This window comes from Cucurbita moschata, unplaced genomic scaffold (assembly GCF_002738365.1).
Source record: "Cucurbita moschata cultivar Rifu unplaced genomic scaffold, Cmos_1.0 Cmo_Scf00037, whole genome shotgun sequence".
Lineage (NCBI taxonomy): Eukaryota > Viridiplantae > Streptophyta > Magnoliopsida > Cucurbitales > Cucurbitaceae > Cucurbita > Cucurbita moschata.
Genome location: NW_019268553.1, coordinates 756,627 through 779,235, shown reverse-complemented (window position 1 = coordinate 779,235; position 22,609 = coordinate 756,627). Strand labels below are relative to the sequence as shown.

At 35.8% G+C, this 22,609-nt stretch overlaps 5 protein-coding genes, 1 non-coding gene and 1 pseudogene across 10 annotated transcripts; 4 read left to right on the top strand and 3 right to left on the bottom strand.

Moving 5' to 3' along the window:
• Positions 1-920: 920 nt before the first annotated feature.
• On the top strand, positions 921-4,129 carry LOC111431884 (E3 ubiquitin-protein ligase At1g63170-like). Of its 2 annotated transcripts, XM_023068604.1 has the most exons (6): positions 921-1,081; positions 1,172-1,936; positions 2,035-2,157; positions 2,242-2,374; positions 3,356-3,520; positions 3,656-4,129. In XM_023068604.1, exons 2-6 carry the CDS (start codon positions 1,374-1,376, stop codon positions 3,827-3,829), a joined length of 1,158 nt encoding a protein of 385 aa, XP_022924372.1. In that variant the 5' UTR covers positions 921-1,081; positions 1,172-1,373; the 3' UTR covers positions 3,830-4,129. The 2 variants fall into 2 exon arrangements, with proteins under 2 accessions (XP_022924372.1, XP_022924371.1); XM_023068603.1 differs by having other exon boundaries at positions 921-1,936.
• Positions 4,130-5,004: 875 nt separating this feature from the next.
• Positions 5,005-5,943, bottom strand: LOC111431889 (BON1-associated protein 2-like). The gene has a single exon (XM_023068609.1). It carries the CDS (start codon positions 5,772-5,774, stop codon positions 5,214-5,216), a length of 561 nt encoding a protein of 186 aa, XP_022924377.1. The 5' UTR covers positions 5,775-5,943; the 3' UTR covers positions 5,005-5,213.
• A 3,114-nt stretch (positions 5,944-9,057) lies between these two features.
• Positions 9,058-12,512, top strand: LOC111431886 (BON1-associated protein 2-like). 4 transcript variants are annotated; one of them, XM_023068606.1, is made up of 7 exons: positions 9,062-9,534; positions 10,259-10,445; positions 10,643-10,748; positions 10,842-10,946; positions 11,741-11,793; positions 11,878-12,008; positions 12,241-12,512. In XM_023068606.1, the coding sequence occupies exons 1-4, from the start codon at positions 9,227-9,229 to the stop codon at positions 10,856-10,858; spliced, it is 618 nt and encodes a 205-aa protein (XP_022924374.1). In that variant the 5' UTR covers positions 9,062-9,226; the 3' UTR covers positions 10,859-10,946; positions 11,741-11,793; positions 11,878-12,008; positions 12,241-12,512. The 4 variants fall into 4 exon arrangements, 3 of the variants coding, with proteins under 3 accessions (XP_022924375.1, XP_022924373.1, XP_022924374.1); XM_023068605.1 differs by lacking the exons at positions 10,643-10,748; positions 12,241-12,512 and having other exon boundaries at positions 9,060-9,534; positions 10,842-10,916; positions 11,675-12,115; XR_002708583.1 differs by lacking the exons at positions 9,062-9,534; positions 10,643-10,748 and having other exon boundaries at positions 10,159-10,445; positions 11,651-12,008.
• A 333-nt stretch (positions 12,513-12,845) lies between these two features.
• LOC111431890 (acyl-coenzyme A thioesterase 13-like) lies at positions 12,846-15,063 on the bottom strand. The gene is made up of 3 exons (XM_023068610.1): positions 14,774-15,063; positions 14,216-14,362; positions 12,846-13,163 (listed from the first exon to the last, which is right to left on the bottom strand). Exons 1-3 carry the CDS (start codon positions 15,023-15,025, stop codon positions 13,020-13,022), a joined length of 543 nt encoding a protein of 180 aa, XP_022924378.1. The 5' UTR covers positions 15,026-15,063; the 3' UTR covers positions 12,846-13,019.
• A 339-nt stretch (positions 15,064-15,402) lies between these two features.
• Positions 15,403-15,484, top strand: LOC111432226. Its single transcript, XR_002708623.1, has one exon. It is a non-coding gene; the product is annotated as a small nucleolar RNA Z199 (small nucleolar RNA).
• A 2,111-nt stretch (positions 15,485-17,595) lies between these two features.
• Positions 17,596-18,970, top strand: LOC111431888 (LIM domain-containing protein PLIM2c-like). The gene is made up of 5 exons (XM_023068608.1): positions 17,596-17,730; positions 17,810-17,909; positions 17,992-18,020; positions 18,218-18,310; positions 18,402-18,970. The coding sequence occupies exons 1-5, from the start codon at positions 17,596-17,598 to the stop codon at positions 18,672-18,674; spliced, it is 630 nt and encodes a 209-aa protein (XP_022924376.1). The 3' UTR covers positions 18,675-18,970.
• A 530-nt stretch (positions 18,971-19,500) lies between these two features.
• LOC111431885 lies at positions 19,501-22,000 on the bottom strand (annotated as a pseudogene).
• Between the last annotated feature and the right edge of the window lie 609 nt (positions 22,001-22,609).

The following is a 22,609-nucleotide window of genomic DNA, read 5'->3' as shown; positions in this document are numbered from 1 at the left end:
AAAGATATAATAGAAGTTATAAACAAATGGTAGAGAAGGTAGGTAACGAGATGAGATTATAAATTATAATGCTGTTGGGAGGTGGTGGAGAGAGGTGGCGGTGGGGCCGGCGAGGGGCGTGAGCTGGATGTGGCGGAGGTGGCGGTGGGGCCGCCGTGGGGTGTGCCTGTGAATCCCAGCAGCATTTAATGCCTGCTCTGCCCTTCGGACAAACCCCTCACCCTCTCATTTAATGCCCCTAACTTTTCATTTACTATAGCTTATCCAATACTCCTCTGCCACGTGTATCTTTAGAGAGAGAGAAAATACTATCAACATTGAGGAGAGAGATTATTTGCTAATTTTATATTTTAATTTTCTGTTTAAAATTCGAAAAAACATTTAAATTTAATAAATTTTTACTTTTAATTTTTATATTTAATATATTAACAAGTCCAAGCAAATTGGGCTTCTTATTCCTTCTTGTAATTTAGTAAATAAATTTTATATTATGTCTATTTAAATCTTAAAAAAATTCAAATAAACGTTGAAACTGTGTCCACGTATGGTTTATTATTATTATTATTTAGGCCCGAATTGATAATTATTTATATTTTATTTATTATTTCTTAAAATAAAGTTTATGATATGTCCACGTATGGTTCGTATCCAACTATATAAAAATATTTTAAAAAATCAAACCAATTTTCGGAAATTAGTTTTAAAATTTTTATTTTATTTTTTGAATTTTACTTGAAATTTAAATATGTTTTTTTTAATTAATGTGACAATATTACCAAAAAAAAAAACATAATTTTTAAATACAGAAAATCAAATTTGTTATTAAAAAAATTTTAAATTAAATAATTAAACCACTCCCCTGGTTTGTTTTTATTTATTTTTAGATTTATCAGATTTCCGCTGTAATTTAAAATTTTAATTTCCACCATTTTTTTGTTGTTCATCCGCGTTGACTGAAAACTGACAATTGGTTTTTCGTATAACGAACCCTGGATGATTTCCAAATTCTCATGATTTTCGTGCAAAGTTGTCTTCGTTTCTGTCGCATTTCGTCACCGTTTCGTTCTTGAAAAAGCTCTCTGTAAGTTCCTCAATCCCTCCAATCAATTCCATTCCGATTTCCAACTCTGACAGATTCTTCATCTTCTCCCAATTTTCTCTGCGGTCCCAGTTCCTTCTTCGTTCTTGATCTGTCGAACCCGGAATTTCAGATTCCCTTCATTCTGATTGTTCAGGATAAGTTCAATTTGATTCGTTTCGCAAAACCCCTTTCTCTTCCTCTTCTGAATGATATATTTGGAGTTTTGTGATTGCATGCCCTAATTTTCGCTCTGAAAGTAGAAAGTTCGTTGTTCGAAGTTCTAATCGCTAGGATGCGTAATTCGATCCCACAGCCTTCTTCTCCCATCCGTGCGGTGGATAATTCGCCTCTTCTCGCGCACTCCGTCGCCGATGGCCTTTTCCGTTCGCGAGGGTTTATTCGCCGTTCGCCTCAACCTCTTCGCGGAGCGGTTCGTCTTCTCCGCCGTGCAAGTGGCCGGCAGATGATGCTTCGAGAATCCTCCGTTCGTGTCCGCGAGAACGCCGCGGAGCAGCTGGAGGAGCGCCAGAGCGATTGGGCGTATTCAAAGCCGATTATCCTTTTGGACCTTCTGTGGAACTTGGCCTTCGTCGCCATTAGTTTCACTGTCATAGGGCTCAGCACGAGTGAAAAACCTTCAGTGCCGCTCAGGTTTTGGATCATTGGATATGCTTTGCAGTGTATAATTCACATGTCCTGTGTAGCTACAGAGTATAAGCGGCGGCGCTCAACGAGAGAGCTAGTCGGATCGGACCGTAGCGGTGGCTGGACGAGCAGCGAGGATTCAAATTCGATATCTGGAAGCGATGGCGATGATTATGCGACCGAGCTCACTGTGAATGACGATGAACCGAGGTAAATGCAATGATCATTTGCCATTTTCAGTGTACTGAACTATAAGGGTGTTTGATTATCAATCTAGCTTTTAACTGTTTTCTTTACATTTTGGATAGCAATCTTGTGAAGCATATTGAGTCTGCAAATACCATGTTCTCTTTCATTTGGTGGCTGTTGGGCTTTTATTGGGTGACTGCTGGAGGCCAAGAATTGATAGATGATTCACCTCAGCTATACTGGTCTGGTTTCTTAGTTCTCAAACCAATGGTCTTTTAATACTCTGTTTGTTCGTTTTCTTATCGATTTGCTCGTTTACGTTGCAGGCTTTGTATTACATTCCTTGCTTTCGATGTCGTATTTGTTCTGATTTGTGTTGCCATTGCGTGTCTTGTTGGTGTTGCAATTTGCTGCTGTCTGCCTTGCATAATTGCCATCTTGTATGCGGTTACCGATCAGGTCGTTTTCATATGTTTTGGTTCGATCGTCTGGTTTTTGTTCATTGTTTCTTTGACTTAGCTTGTTGTAAATGTGCATAATACTATTGGGTGTTGTTTTTATAGATGAAACATTTGCTTGTACATAGCGTTTTAAGAGGGACTATCGTGAATTCTTGTTAATTATCCATGGAAATGTGAGATCCCATGTCGGTTGGAGAGAAGAATGAAACATTCCTTATAAGGGTGTGGAAACCTCTCCCTAGTAGACGTATTTTAAAACCTTGAGAGAAATTCTGAAGGGAAAGCCCAAAGAGAACAATATCTGCTAGCTGTAGGCTTGAGCTGTTACAAATGATATCAAAGCCAGACACCGGACAGTGTGTCAGCAAGGACGCTGGCTCCCAAGGGGGTGGATTGTGAGATCCCACATCGGTTGGAGCGGGAACGAACTTGTTGGGCCTTCAAGGGGGTAGATTGTGAGATCCCATATCGGTTGGAGAGGAGAACGAAACATTCATTATAAGGGTGTGGAAAACCTCTCCTTAGTTGATGCGTTTTAAAAACCGTGAGGCTGACGGCAATACGAAACCGGCCAAAACGGACAACATCTACTAGCTGTGGGCTTGGGCTTGGGCTTGGGCTGTTACAGGAAAGCTAGTTGATGCTCGAATATGTTCCAATTTGGATTCACTCTCTCATGTCTGAACTATAAATTTGGTGTTTGTATATCTGGTCCTCTAGTACAGTCTTTTGTCACAAGTAAATGTTTTTGTTCTGTCGTGTGTTGGTTCGGGAAGCCAGTCAATATTTGATCGATAAAGCGATCACATAGGTTCTGTTGGAGTTATTTTCGACTTATGCTCCGGCGTTACGGTGTAGTCTAGGATGGAGAATGATCTTGCAGATATATCTGCTTAACATTTTATAATTGGCATACATGGTGTGCTTAATTGTTGCTATTATGAACTCACTCTGTTTCATTTCTGTCCACAACAATCAGGAAGGAGCTACTAAGGAAGAGATCGAACGCTTACCGAAGTACAAATTTAACAGAACGGGTGATGTCGAGAAAGTGAATGGTGATATTCAAGAATCTACCGGAGGAATGATGACTAAATGTGACACTGATGCACCGACAGAGCGTTTTCTTCGCTCGGAGGATTCTGTAAGTTTTTCAAACACTGTTCTTCAAATACTGTATGATTCTTTCATAAAACGGCTCCATTGTGGTAATTGATGGAGCAGACATTGAAATCAAACAAGTTTCTTCCTTTTTCCTAACAAAAAATGTTATGATCAGGAGTGTTGCATCTGCCTCTCTGCTTACGAAAACGGAACCGAGCTACGAGAACTTCCCTGTAACCACCATTTTCACTGCAACTGCATCGACAAATGGTTGCACATGAATGCTACCTGCCCTCTCTGCAAGTTCAACATCTTGACGCCCAACGGTTGCGGTAGCGAAGAAGTGTGACGAAGTGTACGAGCCATGAAACACAGACGCGAAACTTAAAATCATGTTTTGGCTTTGACGGCCAGTCAATGAAGGGACCATATTTGAAAGGATCCTCCAGGTGAAGAGAGTTTGTTCGGAAGCTGCTGCTTTTGTTTAGTTCATGTTCGTACGTGTGTGTGTATATATATATATATATATATATATATATATATATATATGCGTGTGTGTATGTGTGTTATTAGGCTAAAAACAAATGTTGAGTTTTTGTTCCAAGTCTTGTAAACTGTTGTAATGACAATGCTACGTTCTCAATACTCACATATCTATATATATAAAGAATGTAGCGACCAACTTTCTTCATACTAGTCGGTCAAAGACGTTATTTAACACTAAAAGTTTATAATTAAGTTTGATGCGGAAGCATCTTAAACAGAGAAAATGCGTCTTTGAATTTGTCTCTGTATGCTTAATTCCAATTATTGAAGTGTCCTAAGTTTACTTCACTTTTTATCCTAACAAGAGTTCGACCCATAAATTTTTTATTTTTTTTTAATACGTGACTATATCTAATATAGTGTAATTATGGAGTTGTCTCATGATCGGGTTGCCCACCCTGGTTGTCACTTTTGTCGAAGGAAGATATGCAAACTATCATACAATTAACTTAGTGATTTTTGGTGATTGATTACTCGATACACACAACGTTTAACATTTGTCACGAAAATAATTATCAACAATTACCTCACGTGACAAATAGTGGCAGCATATTATGCTCCTTGTATTCATAAATCATAACATATAACAAAACTTCCAACTTAGGCATGCTTGGGATTTCCCTTTCGAACGGTACTACTAGCAATATGAGACAACATTGGCTGCAGTCGGTCTCGTACACGAGTAACTACAGCAGCGGACGTTGGTGATGGCAGTCACGGTGGCGCAACGAAGCTTCAAACTCTCCTTGTTGGTTGTAGACAGCGACGAGGGCGAGCGGTCCCGCGATGGTCGGGTGGGAGAACTGTGATAACGCTGGTGTGGAAAAGTTGCAGCGACAATAACAAAGGAGAAGGGAGCGGCGATATGCGAAGGAAGAAAAGAAGATAGATGGTGGTAAAATTTTCATTGATATGCTAATAATATTAATATTTTTTATTATCTAATTTAGATTTTCATTTATTGTGCACTAAAAATAATTAAATGAGAAAAAGAGAGGGTTTCATTTATTTTGTCCTTCACGATTTTTTATCGCCACAAGTCTACAAAGAATATTCCTTTTGGAATTTAAAAATATATATAAGAAAAATAGAAAAAAAGAATAAGAATGTTTTATCAAATATATTTATATATACATCACAAAGAATCGTATAAAAAGAATTGATTTTCAGTAATTTTAAAAAGAAATTTATAATCGACCTCGATAACCAACGCTCCATATCGGAACACCGGTTACGACTCCGCCGCCGCCGTGGAATTTTCCTTGCGGCATCGGCAACGGAACCGGAGCTCCAATCCCCTGCTTCTGCAACAAAGAATGCTCAACTCCTGCCGCCATCTTCACTCTCACCGACAAGTTAACAATTCCATTCCTCTCGCCTCTCTCATCTCTCAACCTGTAACTCAAAAACTGCAGATGATTTTCCGGCAAGTATCCGGCGATAAAATCCGCCACCGGAACCCTAGCCGTCGCGACGATGTTGATCTTTCGCCCCGAAGATCTACGACAAACCTCCACAACCAGAAACCTGGAGTGCATTGGGAGATCGACGACGAGCTTCTCGTTCCACCGCGGAAATCCAGCGGCGTCGCGGTCGATTTTCGTGCTTACAGAGTCGTTCTTGTTGTGAAGATCAGATCGAACAGTGACGAACACATCGCTCTTGATCAGCTTTCCACGGACTTGCAGATTCTCTCCCGATATCACAGTGATTTCGATCGTTCGTGAAGAAATATTAGCAGACGCCATAACAAGGATTGAACAATTGCAGAATCGAGAAAGAAGAAATTGAAGAAAATCAGAGATGGAGGTTAGGGTTTTAAAAGTTTTTGTTGGATGGAAATGGAAGCTTGAGAGAAAGGGGGAAGAAGAAGAGAGGGTGCTTCTGGAAAAAAACGTGTTGGCTCAACGTTTACTAAAGCGACCGGGCTGTGGATTTACACGGATGACAGACAAATGACGTGGAACTGAGTCGAAAGTTCATTGGACTGTTATGTAACAGGGGAGAAAATTCAGCGCGATTTTCAAATTCAAAATCGCCGTGTAGAAGGAAACCATCGCTTTGGAATTCCAGGCCCAATAGATGCCCATTCTCCACGGAATTCCCATGCGACCGGAATTTACTTATTTGTCCTTCTATTTTAATTTCCATTTTTCACCCTTTTTTTAAAATTTTAAATTGCTAAACTCATTATCTTTTTCAAATAAATATTTATATTATTAGTTAAATGTAAAAATAAAAGCAATAATTTTTAACTATATATTTTTTAATTAAATAAAATTAATACAAATTTAAATATTCAAAAACATAAATCAAAATTTATTTTTCTATTCTAATTTTAAAACAAATATTTCAAATATTTCAAATCTTTAAATAGATCTTATTTGAACAATTCTAACATCGACTTAGACTTTAAATATTTTAAGTATTATTTTAAAAGGATATTTAAATTTTTTATAATTAATGTTTAGCAGTGAATAAAAAAATTAATTAAGAATTAAATATAATAGTATTTTAAAAATGGTTTGAAGCTATTGATAAATCCACCTATTTATTTATTTAGGTTAATAAACAAAAAAAAATTATTTATTTTTTTATGAATATTTAAGTATTCTTTGATTTTTATTGGTAGAATATTTCCACTATTGAATAGGTCAGAAAAACATTTATAAATATAAAATTATTTTATATATTCACTATTTCAATTTATAAAATTTTGTCCTTTTAAAATAATCCTTCATATTTTTATTGAGATAATCATGTGGTAAACAAAGCTTACATTATATCTACAATATTTATAATTACTTTTTTAATTTAAAATTAATGGTACAAAATTTCAATAGAAATGGAGTGAAAATTAATGGTAGCATACCCATTTTAAAACTGAAGAATTGTCGGTGGGAGAGGAGAACAAAACATTTAAGTATATGGAAACCTCTCCCTTATAGAAACGTTTTCAAACCAGGAGGTTGATTTCGCACCAAAAAAGATACGTAACAGGCCAAAACATACAATATCTATTAGGAATGAGACTAACTAAAGTATGTAACAGACCAAAATGAATAATATCTACTAACAGTAAACTTGAATTATATATATATATATATATATATATATATATTAATTATGGACGGATTTTGACTTGCTCCTTGGGAAAGATCATTGCAATAAAGACAAAGAAGGATATGGTTGATTGACCCAAGTCGTCGATTTCTACTGATGGACAAACTCATAATGAATTTTTGTTTTTATTTTCATTTAATAAAATACTAATTACAATTTGAAAAAGTCAAGCATAATATAAAAAATAGAGATTTAATATAAATTCAAAATATTATTTGAACTAAAAAGTAATTTTAGTCCATTAATTTTTAGGGCCACTTCATTTTTTTTATTTTTATGAAATATATATTTTAAATCTTAATTTAAAATTTAAAATTTTTTTGTAATTGAATATATGTATATTTTATGTTAAAAATTATAAAACTAAATGCTATTTTAAATGAAAAATATTTATTTTTAAATACCTATTTATATTATTATTTTAAAGAAACGGTGAAGCATATTCTAGGCAATGGCATAGCAACAGCAATGATATATAAATAAGGAATTTAAATAAAATAACTGTCAGGATGGAATTCCTAGCATTGGCGTGGTGACCTATGTTGGGGTGACGTTTTTTGGGCGATGTAATTAACGCCTTTGCAAGTTTTTTTTTTTTTTTTTTCATTTATTTTTAGATTATTCTTTTTTTACGTTCTTTAAAACTTGGTAATTTCCAAAACAAAAATTTTAACATTATAATATACTCTAGTGGGTGGGATAGAGACTGATAATATAATCCCGCGTTCGTTACCTTTTGTCTGTGTTTAGCTAATAGAGAAAAATATCTTTTTTACTCATTTCTTAATTCTCCGCTCTGTTCTGATATAGTTCTACAGGACATTAATCTTGGGAGTTAAATAAACATCTCGAGTATCAGAATACGCTAATTAACGAAAAAAATAATGTCAACGACCATAATGTTATCGAGCTCAAACCTATAAAATAAAACGAAATTCGTATATTATTCTAGACAACATCTGGATGACATCATACATTTGACCAAATCACAGCCGTTCATTTGTCTTGACTTTATTCTCCATTGAATAGTCCAATCCAAAAGCTGAAGTACAAAATTTATATGGCTGTATATCTTGACTTGTTCCCCTGCGAGTTTTCTTGGCACATTGGAGCTTTTAATGAAGTCAATTCCTTTCCACTTTTTTAAATATATTTAATCCCTATTATTTTTTTAATAATTAAAGTCTTGCAATTTATTAATGAAAATTAGAAGTTAAATCATGTTTAATTAAAAAAATCACGGTCTTTATTAATTACTAAATTAAATTAAATATGGGGCCGTGGAATTTTGGATATTAATAATAATAATAATCATTAAAAAAAAAAAGAACAATATGGATGGTTTAAACATTATCATTATTTATCACCGAAAAAAGTTAATATTTTATTTTTATTGACTCTAATAAACGACAGCCGACAATTTAATTTCCAATTAAATTCCAATTTCACACGTCTTTTTCTCCTCCTTTTATTTTTATTTTTATCGCTAAATTTCTATTATAATTTTAATTATTTAAAATTTCAAAAATAGAACTGTTAATAGAAATTGTCTATTTATAGTCGTCGTTTAATAGTTTTAAAACGCATCTATTAATAAGAGGTTTGTGCGCACCTGTGTGAACAATGCTCCCGTTCTTTTACAAATATAAATTATAGAAATTAAATTAAAATTCAAAAATAAAAATATAATTTTTAAAAGTTTAGGGACAAAATTATATATTTTTTTCAATCATAAAATAATAATCTCATTTATAAAAAAGAAAAAAAAAGAGGCGAAAATAAGGATATAAATAATTATTATATACTTTTACATTTAAAAAATATTGATAATAAATAAACATTTTATTTCTTCCACAGATATAATCTAAAAAATTGATTTATTAATTTACAATTACTCTCCATTTCTGTCTCAAGTCCGTCAGCCTCCAAACGTCATCGTTTGTGACGTCTGACCAGTAAGCTGATCGTTTTTTCCCCAAAATTCCAACCGGAATTCGCCTATAAACTCCCTCCAATTTCTCTCCGACAGCAGAATCTTTGTTTTTCGGTGAGAGAAATTTTGTTCTGGTCAATTTCCATGGCGACGACGTCGTCTCGGAGTATTGAAATCACCGTCATCTCAGGGGAGGATTTAAGAATCGATCGGAAAAGTGTGAAGAGGAAGACATTCGTTACTGTGAAATTCGATCGCCAGAGCATCGGCGGCGGCGGCGGAAGAACGGAAATTGATGAGCGAGGCGGATGTTATCCGTTCTGGAATGAGAAAATGTTGATGGAGATTCCGGTGGATGCAATGTTTTTGACGATCGAGGTGCATTGTGGATCTATTTCCAGGAACAGGATCGTCGGAACGGCGAACGTTCCGGTATCGGATTTTCTCGGACGGTATAGACCGGAAAATTATTTGCATTTACTGAGTTATCGATTGAGAGATCGATGTGGTGAACGAAATGGAATTGTTAACATTTCGGTGAGAGTTAGGGCACTGGAATCGGAATCGGAACCGGAACCGGCGCTAACTTCCAAAGCAATGGTTGGAGTCCCGGTGGCGGAGACGGCGAGTTCCCGCCGGATTTTCGGTGGCGTAGTGATCGGCGTTCCTCTCTGGAGTTCTTACTCTTAATCTTGATGGATTTCCCGATTATTTGGACTTTTTTAAAAACAAAAATAATTAGGAGAATGGGCTATTAATGAAATTAATTTCACAAATGTCTAGAGATTTAAATATTTTAATTAGGATATGTCTTTAAAGAAATGAAGCGGTTACCGAAGGGTTAAATTGTAATTAACTATCCATTTAAGTCTCATTTAATAATTATCTATTTAGTTATTTGTTTTATTTTTTAGGAGATGCTTTGGGCCTTCTTATTGGGCTTGGGACATAGTTCTATGCTAGCCATAACGACGACGTTTGAAGGAATAAAAAGCAGGAAATTAAACGACGTCGTTCGGTGACATTTCTGAAAGTGGTTTATCCATCTGGTTTCTTAAAGTAATTACGGCCGCGGCCTCATTCCATCAAACTCTCATTTCTCTCCTGCGCTTCACCTTGAAGCTTAATTCTCTCTGGCTGACTAATCCGAAGCCACGACGGTGGTTCTCGTTTCAGATGCTCTGCCGGTCAGACGGGATTCTTCACTCGGCTTGGCAGGCTGCTCAAGGAGAAGGCCAAAAGCGATGTCGAGAAGGTCTTCTTTGGCTTCTCAAAGACTCGTGACAACCTTTCTGTTATCGATGAGTTTCTTCTGTACTGGAACCTCGCGGAAATCGACGGAGTTCTCGACGAACTCGAAGAGGTCTGTATTCTCTTTAGTTTTATGTTTGTGTCAATGAAAGGAAAATAGTTATGATCATGAGTTATTGGATTATTTGAACTTAAATTCGTGAAAACTAATCTACTATTATCTTAAGCTTTCTTTTCCAGAGTGTGAATTCAACCGAGGTGTAATGCGATTTTAGTTTATATTTTTTTCTTCTCGTAATCATTTCTCAGGTCCTTATTTACGAGAATGAACCTAAATCCTATACTCTTTCAGAACTGAAATTTTGTATGGCTCGAATGTTTTGTAATTTGGCTATGCCGTTATATATTGATAAAGGCAGGTACTGCTTTTACTATTGGAGTCTTTTGAAAAATCATTCGTGAGGCGAATAAAAAACTATAACTAATCGTTGTGTTGAAAATTTTGTAGGCATCATTGGTGCCTGATTTCAGGCAAATGATCGCACCATTAAGATCGTGGAGAGCTTGCGTGACCACATCAGCAGGAAAGCTTTAATCGAGTAGTGAAACAAAGGTAATTAGTTCCAAATTGTTTGAATGCTCTGCTTTCTAAGATAGAAAATTTTACCACACGCAATGAATTAATAATTATTAAGTTTACAGTTAAATCCAGCACTAGTGGCACAACTGAGAAATTTAGATGTCTTTTCATTTTGAAGAAGTTTCACTTGCCAAGATTTTATCTTTCATTAATAGCTTAGTCAACAACATAGTAAAGCTATATATGTTAGTAAATAATAAATAGGCATGTATAGTAAAAAGATAGTAAATAGTTATATAGTAGATGGTTATATCCGTTAAAACTATATGTAGTAAACGGTAGAGCTATGAAAATGTACACTTATTCTTTGTATTTTCTCACATACTTGAAGTCATCAATACAAATCTTTTAGCCAGAGTTCTCCTTGCATTTTCTCTATCATGTTCTTTGTGTTCATCTCGATCGAGTGTTCTCTGTATTCTCTCACATTCTTGAAGTCATCAATACAAAATACTTGAAGTCATCAATACAAAATACTTGAAGTCATCAATACAAATCTTTGAGCCAGAGTTCTTGCATTTTCTCTATCTTATTCTTTGTGTTCAGATCGAGTGTGTGCATTGTTGTGTGATTCTAACAAGGCAATATGATAAAAGAGATGGAATTCTATATTTCCATATCCAAATAATCTGCAACGCTTGATCAACCTTGTAATACATTGATCAAAATGATCCTAGGATGCATTAGAGAAGAATGTTTTGGCGTTTTCGACAGGGAAGGGAGCAAAACTGACCTTCAACTCTGATTCCGGTTTGCTTTCTTTATAGCTTGATGGAAGAGTTAATAGCATGTAAGAAAGCTGTTGGCAAAGTTATTTCATGTAAGCATTACTATTTTATTCATCCTACCTTGTCTCTCTTCTCCTTAAATGCTTTTGGCTGTTAGCTGGCGGTGTTAAAATCAGGGCTGCGAACCATGATATTGGTTTGCAATAATAGAAGCACAGAAGTTGTCGCTGCCTGCCATTCTTTTTGCTGAGCATGTGGACATGTAGAATGCTGAAAAAATGCATGGTTTTCTTCTCGTGGTTAATTGGTGAGTGGACTGGTAATTGCCCTCGTCCTCGGTAGATATTGTCTTTTTTTTTTTTTTTTTTTACTTTCATTTTTCGGACTTCCTCTCAAAATTTTGAAAACGCATCGGTTAGAAAGAGGTTTCCACATCTTTATACGGAATGACTTCGTTCCCTTCTTCAACCAATATGAGATCTCACTATCCATCGAGACCATTTTCTTTGCTGGTACTCGTTACTCGTTCCTCTTTCCAGTCAATGTGGGATCTCACAATTCACCCCTTTCGTGACCCAGCGTCCTCGCCAGCACACCGTCCAATGTCCATCTCCTTTGAGCCGTAATGTCTTCGCTGGCATACCACCGGTGTTGGACTCTGATATCATATGTAACAGTCAAAGTCCACCACTAGCAATACGGTGTTGGACTCTGATATCATATGTAACAGTCAAAGTCCACCACTAGCAATATTGTTATTTCTAGGCTTTTTCTTTCGGACTTCCCCTCAAGAATTTTAAAATGCATTTATAGGGAGAGATTTTCATATTTTTATAAAAGAAAATGTCTCGTTTTTGGACTTCCCCTCCCTTCAAGAGTTTTAAAATGCATTTATTAGGGAGAGATTTTCATATTTTTATAAAAGAAAATGTCTCATTTCTCTCCGATTGATATGACTAATTGAACCCTCGTAGCCATTCTTGTACTTAAAACTATTAATAGCTTGATGGCATTCATAATTGAATTGTATGTATGATTTTATTATTATTATTATTATTGTTTCTTGTCTATATTTATATTGTCAGTTGGTAAATAATAAAACATAAGTTGATGCAACCACTAATGTATAAATATTATTATTTGATTGCAAAACTGAACCAAAGTTTCCACTTTTTTCCTACAAATTGTATATAAATGTAGAAGGACAATAATCAAGCATCTAATCCATACATTTCCCTACTCTTTCCAACATTACAATAGTAAATACATTTGACACGATTATTCAACCTGAATAAAAACTCGAGATCGTTGGAGATATTTACAACTTTGCCATTGGCATGTTATAAAGGGTAGAACGAGCTGTGTAGACCAACTTTCCTGTCTTTTGAAGTCTGAAATCTATAGCAACTACATTCAAATGTTTTCCACTCCTTAAAATAGAAGCATCGATTATGACCTCTGCCTGCAAGAACGGTTTTTTTTATAAATAAAACATCTTGCTAAAGTATCGAGGCCGGGACAAATAATCGAGTAAAAATGTATGTCAAGCTTGGATATTATCATCATAAGTAAGCTACTTGAACATTCAAAACTATGTTTCCTCTGCATAACTTGAATACCAAATTTCACAATGTTTCATGCATGGGATTATAGAACATATGCTCAACTTTTGGTAGATGGTGATACCATTATTTGAACAACAAAATGACATCGAAATACTATCCTACATATCCTCCATAACTTGATCCGTACCAAAGTCTGAATTGAACACTTAATGCAATCAAGTACTTATAACAGCTAAAACCCTTCTTATTTACATCATACAAACTACTGTGCTTGTATCCTAGAACACCCAAGCGAACTCGGTCTGATTTGTGGGTTCTAGTTTTGATGTTGACATCAAAAATATTATAAAGTTTGACAATTATCGTTTAATTCTTAATCTCTCAATTAAAAAACTCAGGGCACTCTCAATTAGAAACTCGGGATCTAGACGAGCGTACTTCCACTTAGTAACGGTATTTTTCCACAAACTAATAAGGGCAAGATTGTTGGAAGTGAGCCATGAAGATACCCCAACCAATAATAAATAAGCACAATGGTAGGATGAGTTTCAAATCATAAGAAGATAAAGTGGTCCCATCCCAATTTATGCAACCCTCCAGTCCATGCATGGCTACACAAAAGTTTGCTGGTCCAGGAAAAACATTCTCAATTTCTCAGGGCTCTATCAACTGACAAATCTCAACATTCAATTTCTATTACGAACTTCCCAGCTTTCAAAACTGAAAAAGAAAAAAAGACCCCCCAAGAAAACCAGCTGAATTAACCAATTCAGTTCATTCAATTTGAAGTGTCATTCTTGATGATTCGTTCGGATTTTGTTGGTTCAACTAGCTCATTTCAATTTTGGTTCGACTCAGTTTTGGTCAATTCGGTAGACAATTCTGTCAACTTAACTAACCTACTCAAATAATCAGGAGGAAGCACAACAGTAACTTAAATTTTACTCACATTTGGTGGAGCGCCTGAGAGATAAGAGATGCTTAGTTCCCCAAGAAATAACTCCTTATCCTCTGCCATGACAGTTCGGGCACAAGCAATTGATGAGAACTCAGCAGCCGCAGCAACAAATCCTCCATGTAGAAAACCATAACGATTCTGAAATTATACAATAGATATCTCTGTTTAATGTGAATGTAAACAATATTGATGTTCATTTTTTATTTCATATAACAGATGAATCCACCTGACCGAAAGCTGATAGAAGCAGATGAAGAGAATTTGAAAAATCTCAGCAATCAAAACTCAAACATACCAATACTAAGTTTTCAAGATCCAATAGATACTGTTTCGATTCAAATCAGGCACCAAATTTTCTCAGCATGAATTTTCAAGAACTCAAAGATATTGCTTCGATTCAAATCAAACATCGTATTTTCAAGTTCCGCAAGATATTGTTTCGATTCAAATCAGACGCAACACAAGGAAAGCACAGTATTAGAAACCGCATACCAAATTTCTCCTAAATTCGATGAGAAAACAAATCTGGATGGAGAATTAAGAAATTACGGATACAGCAGGTTTGACGGAGAGGAGGTAGGTCAGACGGCCTCGTTCGAGGCGGCGCTGCCGGAGATGACCGCGAATGATATCGGAATAGAATCCCTTGGTGTTGCAATCGTCCGGAATTTGGCCGGAACCGCCCAATCCATTGAGCAATTCTATAGTTCCGCGTAGGTCCTCTTCAGACACATCCTTTATCTGAATCGTCGGAGAGTCAAAGATTAACGAAGGAGTTGCTGAAGAAGAAGGTTTCGCCATTGTCGTTCCTCTCAACCTCCTTCGCCGCTCAATTTCAGACAATTTTAGTGCTTACAGAATCAATCGGAAAAAATACGCAAATACTTTCTGTACTGGGCTAAGCCCATACATTGGGCCCAAGCTAGACCCATATATTGGGCCCAAACGAAAGGCCCATATAAAACTCAACTAATTTCTAGGGCTCCCACGCAGAGTCCTATAAATAACCCTTTAAAGCGGCACAATGGTTTCATCTACTCCTTCGACTCTCTCTCTCCCCCTCTCTTTCTTTGTTTTATCTTGCCTTCGCACTTATAGTCGATTCACCGCCGCCGGTGATCCGAATATTTGTCACCGTTTGAGTTTCTTCTTTCTTGTTAGGTAGCGGGACAAAGCATCTTGCAGAGGATGAGGAAAATAACTGCAACAAAATGATCGAAGTATTTCGTGATTACTTTCATATTTAAGTCTCTGATGCTCTTCACTTTGTCCTGCGAGTTTTTCGAATGATTTTTCACTCATTTTTTCCTAAATCTCATCGGCTTCCCCAAGTCTATGATGTGATTTTCTTTGATATTCTTGAGGTTTGGTTGAGATATGATGCGATACATTGGTCCGTGTTTCTGAATTAACCGTGACTGAATTTCCATATAAGCACACTCTGATCTCTCCAATCTTAATAACTCTGTTTTGCCTTTCAAATTTAGAATCGAGTTCTCGGTTTTACTTTGTTCTTCCGTTTCTCTCGTTGAAACTTAGTAATTGCAATTGAAGTTCGACTTTTAAGTGATGAGCTTGCTTTTCAAATTTTGCTTTCGAGTTCTAGATTTCATTTCTTTTATCTGTTTCTCTTGTTGAAATTTAGTAATTGCAATTTGAAGTGTTGAGCTTCGATGCAATATTTAAGTTTCAGTTTTAACTATGGTTGTCAAAGAGAAGGAAGACAGCTGAAGGAGTTTGATTTGGATCTAGTCTTTCAAATTCAATGACTTTTCTGTACTCTAACTGGTTGAGCTATTTAAGGAGTTGATTTCATGATTAAGTTTTTGATAATTTTACTTTTAACATTTAACTTCCACTTTTTATTTCTGGTTTTTGTCGAGAGAAATTTGCAATATCAAGTTTGTATTTACAAGTTAATTAATCTTGGTAATAGTTATTATTATATTTAATAATTAATACTTATTATTTCGGTTAAGTTGGGTGACATAATGTCACCGTGAAGATTGATGGTCGGTGGAATTGATCTTAGTGTTGTCCTTGTTTGAAGGTTTTTATTCAGCCATTGGCGGTGGGGCAACCACTCCGGTCCTATGATTCTTTCGAATCTTCGTTTAAAGCTGCAATCGATGTTCTAATTGATCAACATTGGCAACGCTTTACCAGGCAAGTTCACATATCGGGAGCCTCTAGCCTCTAATATGTGACTCGCACACCGTGTTTGGATGTGTTCTGGAACGAATTTGGCTGGAATGCTACCTATTTGGACTCATGATGCCATTTGTGAATTTTACTTTTCGTTCTTGATTTTTTTTTTTTTTTAAATATTCCCTTGTACTAAAAATCACAATACTATTAGAAAATCATTGTAATATATTCTTTTATACAAGTCTAAGTATATATTTGAGCTAAAATTTTCCATTATTGAGTCGATCTTTAACACTTTATTTATTGTCTCCAATGTTGCTTTTGCCTTTATACAAGTGTATTGAATAATGATTTGTCAATATGTCAATGTTTATGTTATTGAATAATGATTTGACGTCACTATTTCTATATCTTTTATACCCATAAGCCATATAATCTATGAATCTAAATATGAAAGTATACCTTATTAACAAAATTATTGACAATTGTGTCCATATATCCATAAAATTTGAAAGGTTCATGCCTTAATCTAAATATGGAAATATACACTACTAACAAAATTATTAAAAATGTTGTGGATAGACGAACATATAAAATTTGAAATGTTCATACCAACAATGATTCCTTATTTTTTACCTTTGAAGCCCATTTTAAAGGTTATTTGGTTTTTTGTTTTAAAAATGAAGTTTTCTCATCTTTCTTAAGCAAAGTTCCAAGCGCCCATAAGAAAAATTAATAATAAAAAGAATTAAAGAATGATCCAAATTAAGCATTCAGAAGAGATGCAATCACCATTCATCCAAATTAGGGGTTTCCAAATGAAAAAAAATGATTAATGGTTTGAAATGGTCAAAGAAAGAAACCTTATTCCCCTCAAAAAAACATCTGACAATGTCCGAAATTGGAGATCTCCAACCACAAAGTTTTAGCTTTAGGATACAAAAAAAGCACTCTTTCCAACATAATCTGATGTATTTAAATTTACCTTTTTTTTTTTTAACACAACAAATCCAAAGCTCTAATTCCCATTCTCTTTTCTCATCCATCCCATTTCACTTACCTTCTTTTCATAATCTTGTCTGAGATCTCATCCTCAGACAACTTGCAATCTTTTTTTTTTTTTGTTTGCAGTTTCTCGAGGAGCAATCGCGTTTCGGTTCGAGTCGTTCGTTGTCTGTTCGAGTCGTTCGTTGTTGTAGACGAAAAATCGAGAAGGAATAAAGATGTCATTCACTGGAACATTGGACAAATGCAAGGCTTGTGATAAGACTGTTTATGTGGTTGAGTTGCTTTCCCTTGAAGGCAATCCTTACCATAAGTCTTGCTTCAAATGTAGCCACTGCAAAGGCACCCTTTCTGTACGTTTCAATTACACGTTTCGTTCTTTTTTTTCGTTTGATATGATCCATCTTTGACCCGAGTCGTCTTTCACAACAGATGAGTAGCTACTCATGGATGGACGGTGTCTTGTATTGTAAGCCTCATTTTGAACAACTCTTCAAGGAATCTGGAAATTTCAGCAAGAATTTTCAAACTTGTAATGTTTTTTCTTTTCCATCTCTTATCATTTTACCTATTTTTCTATCATTTTCTCATTCTCATTATATTTTTGGCAACAGCCAAGCCTTCCGAGAAGCAAAATGATATGGTATGTTTCCATTCTTGACCATTCCATAACGATTTGAAACGTGATATATTACAATGCTGTTGAGAATCGTTATTTCTCAAGATCACTCCCGAACATGCTTGAAAGCATAAGATATCTTCTTTAATTCATGTTTTAGTTTACTATAGAATGCAATTCCGATATTTATTACGTAGCTTGGTAACTTTCAAAATGTGTAGCAATCGAGGGCTCCTAGCAAACTGTCCTCCATGTTCTCTGGAACTCAAGACAAATGCTCGGCCTGCTCGAAGACGGTTTATCCATTGGAGAAGGTGTATAGTTCTTCATTTGGTTTTGTTTTGTTTTGTTGAATTATAGGTAGAATGTTAGTAGATTTGTTGGATAATTAAAAGTATGGTTCAGGTGACTCTTGAGGGGGAATGTTACCATAAGAATTGCTTCAGGTGTGCTCATGGTGGGTGCAATTTGACACACTCCTCGTATGCTGCTCTTGATGGAGTGTTGTACTGCAAGCATCATTTTGCTCAGCTCTTCATGATCAAGGGCAACTACAACCATGTCCTTGAAGCTGCTGCAAACAAGAAGGCCACCACGCCGCCGCCCGAATCAGCGGAGGAAGACGAGGCCAAGGGCAACGCCGAAGCTCAGTCCGAGGAAGGGGCTGGAGAAACTTAAAATGCCTTCATTCTGCTTCCATGCACCAGAGTTTGGGAGTCCTTAACTTTTCTTATTTTTTGTTGTTGTTTGAGCTATTTTTTTTCTATCTTTTTTGCTTTCAAGGTTGGTTTGTAACCAATTTGGGTTTGTTTTAAGGCAATTCAACACATTATTTCTATGCCCCATTGGAGCATGGAAACACAATGTACCATAGTTTCTTTCGGTGAGAGGAGAAGCTGGAATAAAGCACACTGAATGCTATATCATTTCCAATCACTATTTGTCCCAAATATGTGCTCTCTTTCTCTTTTTCGGTTTCTATTTCAAACTACTGTTCTAAATAGTTACTAATATTTTGACCCATAATGATATATCTGTTTTTTTAGTATTATAGTTTTGTGTTAGTTTCTGTTAGCTATTAGGTACATTTTGAAATTATTTATAAGATATTTCAGAAAAAAAGGTTTTATCTTCAAACTATTTGTCATTTCAAGTTAAGAAGATAGAAGCACTTACTTGTCTTTTCATAAAAGAGCTTGTTCGATTGTTCTTCCCACGTACGCATTCACCAAAGATCCTTATTGTAGTTCATGTTGGCCTGGGAATTCACGCTCCTTCCAACAAGAATGCACCTACGTCAATTATATTCTATCAATTTCGTATTATGTCATTTTCATTCCAAATAGATAAAACCTAACCAATTAATGGGTAAAAATAGATTTTTTTTTAACATTAAATATAGTTGAATGATTACTCAACAAATCCAAGATCAATAATTGAATGATTACTCAACAAATCCAAGATCAATAATTGAATGATTACAAAAATTAACGTAAAAAGTAAATCAAATATAATTGTGAATCAGAGTAGATTCATTTCAAATAAATGGCTGCAAATTATTTCCATCAAGCTGTCCTAAATTGAAACAGACTAATAACTCAGCCAAACAGACCAGCTGATTCCTGTTTAGATCAGTTTGGTTCATTTATTTCTAAATGCAACTACAAAATGTGTTCCTGTGGTTAAAACACAACAATTTCCACGTCATTCTCCCTAAAGAGGAAAAAAAAGGTTAGAATGACTTGAAAAGAAGTGTGCTCACATGGGGTTATTTCACCGCTTAGTCCTTGCCAAGGGAAGCTTTCTGTAAAATCATAATAAACTTCCGAAGTTTCACTGGAAGTTGTGTGTTCTTTTTGCTGCTGTAAGTGTGTTGGAGAGCAGCATTGCTATCGTCATTGTCCCGACTCCCCCGGGTACGGGAGTAATGGCTGAAGCAATTTTGATCGCCTCCTCATAACAAACGTCTCCAACTAGACGATACCCACGAGGGCTACTTGCATCCTGTCACACAATGATGATAACAACAAGAGTGAAATATTGAATGTAGTTCAAAACAAGCTACAAGATTTCAGTTTTGCCATATGATCATAGACACACCACAAAGATGAAATCGATATAAATTAGTGTCGAAGTAATTTCAGATAAGAAACGATATCGGGATAGAGAGAACTCACTCCCACAAAAAGCTATTTAGCTCACCTCTACTGGGTTAATTCCAACATCAATAATAACTGCTCCAGGCTTGATCCAACTGCCCTTAACCATATTGGCTTTGCCAACTGCAGAGATGATAATATCAGCTTGTTTTGTTAACTCTTCGGGGTCCTTGGTCCGAGAATGAACAACGCTAACAGTTGCATCTTCTCCCTACTCAAGATGACAAATGTTACAAGACAAAATCTAAATCAGTAACATTGTGGGTATTGAAGTCAATAAATGGAGTTGATAGAATGATAAACATATAAGACATTAACGAACAAAATCTCACTTGAAGCAAAAGAGCAGCTGGAGTTCCTACAATATTGCTTCGACCGATTACAACAGCTCTCTTCCCTTTGATACTAATGTTATATCTATGCAGCAATTCAATACACCCTTTTGGCGTACATGGAACAAACAATGGTTCTGCAAACTCATTGCAAGACGACCGATGTTTAGTGGGTGAAATCCATCTACATCTTTTTCAATGCTAACAGCATGCAATATATTCTGTTCATTCATATGCTGCCAAATCAACGAAAACATAAAGTCAAGAAGCATATAATTTTTGACATGATGATCATATAAATTTGCATAGAACACGGCTTATTAAGATGACAGATAATTTAAATTAGAGTGCCATTAGTAATATGCTAAGATAGTATAGTAAATTCCGATAAGATCATTATTTGACAAAAGAAATGAAGTTCTAGTAAACATACTTTAGGCAAAGGTAACTGAACAAGGATGCCATGGACAGATGGATCATCATTGAAGTCGGATATATACTTGAGTACTTCTTGCTCGGTACAATCTTCAGGTAAGTTTACTTCAAAAGATTTAATACCCACAGATTCGCAAGCTTTTTTCTTATTTCGTACATAAGTTGCAGAATCCTTCCTATCTCCAACAAGGATGACTGCTAAGCCTGGAACAACACCAATGGCACCCTTCATTCGAGATACTTCGGCAGTAATCTCCTCTCTAATCTGCTTCGCCACCAGTTTTCCATCAATCACTTCCGCAGTCGCCTCGGTTGATATTGAAGCTGAAATAAAAAGAAAATTAGAGTCCAGAATCCTTTGCAAGTAAAAGAAAAAGAAAAAAAGAAGCTATCCGCTGCTCTAAGAAAGAAAAATCAATCTGATTTCTACACACATAAGTTCTTTAGAAGTTGCAAAGCAAACATAAAACTAAAACAATTGAACACCATTTCAGCATCAATTACTCTGGAAGTTAGATAGCTTGCAAGTAGCCTAAAATCAACGCAAAAATATTCCAGAGTTTCCACAAGCTCAAGAAGCAAAATTAGATGAAAATGAGAAGCAAGATCTTCAAAACATGAAACTCTAAATAAAAAAAATCATCACTATAGTTTTCCATAAACAAACACGAATAGAGGCACACAGAGAGACGCATACCAGAGATGACGGGCAAAATTGAAGTGGAAGATCGAGAAACGAAAGTTCTAGGAAAAGCGGGGCGAGAAAGGCCAAGAAGACGTTGAAAGAGACCAGCACCATCGGAGTTCCGAAGCCTGGTTCGAGTAGAGGGAACAAGACGGACAGTGGCGCAAGGAGAGCAATCTGTGAATTTCATCGATGACGCCATTAGAAAATGGCGTAAGAAAAATCTGCACGTTTTGCTAAAGGTACTATAGAGCTACAGAGCGGAGGAGGGGAGGCACCGACGTAGAGGACGGCGGAGAGTACGGCGGAGGAATGCCGGCGCGGGACTCTTGAGAGTGAGGTATTGAGCGGGACGGGTGGGCTAAAAGAAAATAAATCCCTAGAGGCGCGAACACGGACTATTAACCTCAACAGTACCCAGTACGAGGCTGCTTTTTTAATTATTGAAAAATAAAATTTATTTGAATTAGACTTGGAATGTAGTTTTTTTTAAATATATATTGAAATTAAGATATAAATCTTATTTCAACGCATAAAATAAATAAATAAATATCGTATACAATAACATTTTAATTTTAATAAAAAATTATATAAAAAAACTAACCTATGTATTGCTCAACTCAACTCTAAACTCAAATCACGAACACCTCACACCTAAAAATAAATTACGGGGTCGGGTGATTTCTTGGTCCTTCGTTGGTATTAGTGAATTCAAAGGTCCAAAAAGAGAAACACCATTTGCCACTCCTAGAAAAACATTCTCTTTCAGACCTCTCAACCAATCGATACGACCTTGGAGGGCGGCTTTTGCTAAAACTCGAGCAATTTCTTGAAAATTTGCTTCCAATATGAAACTTTGAGTATTTAGAGATGCTTTTGTTATTCTCAATAATACAGCTCGGTAACATATCGCTTCTTCCAAAGCACACCCTGTTCGTTCTGCTCACAACAAATCCAATGAGTTCTCTAGGTGAAAAAACATTAGACATTCCATTCCACCTT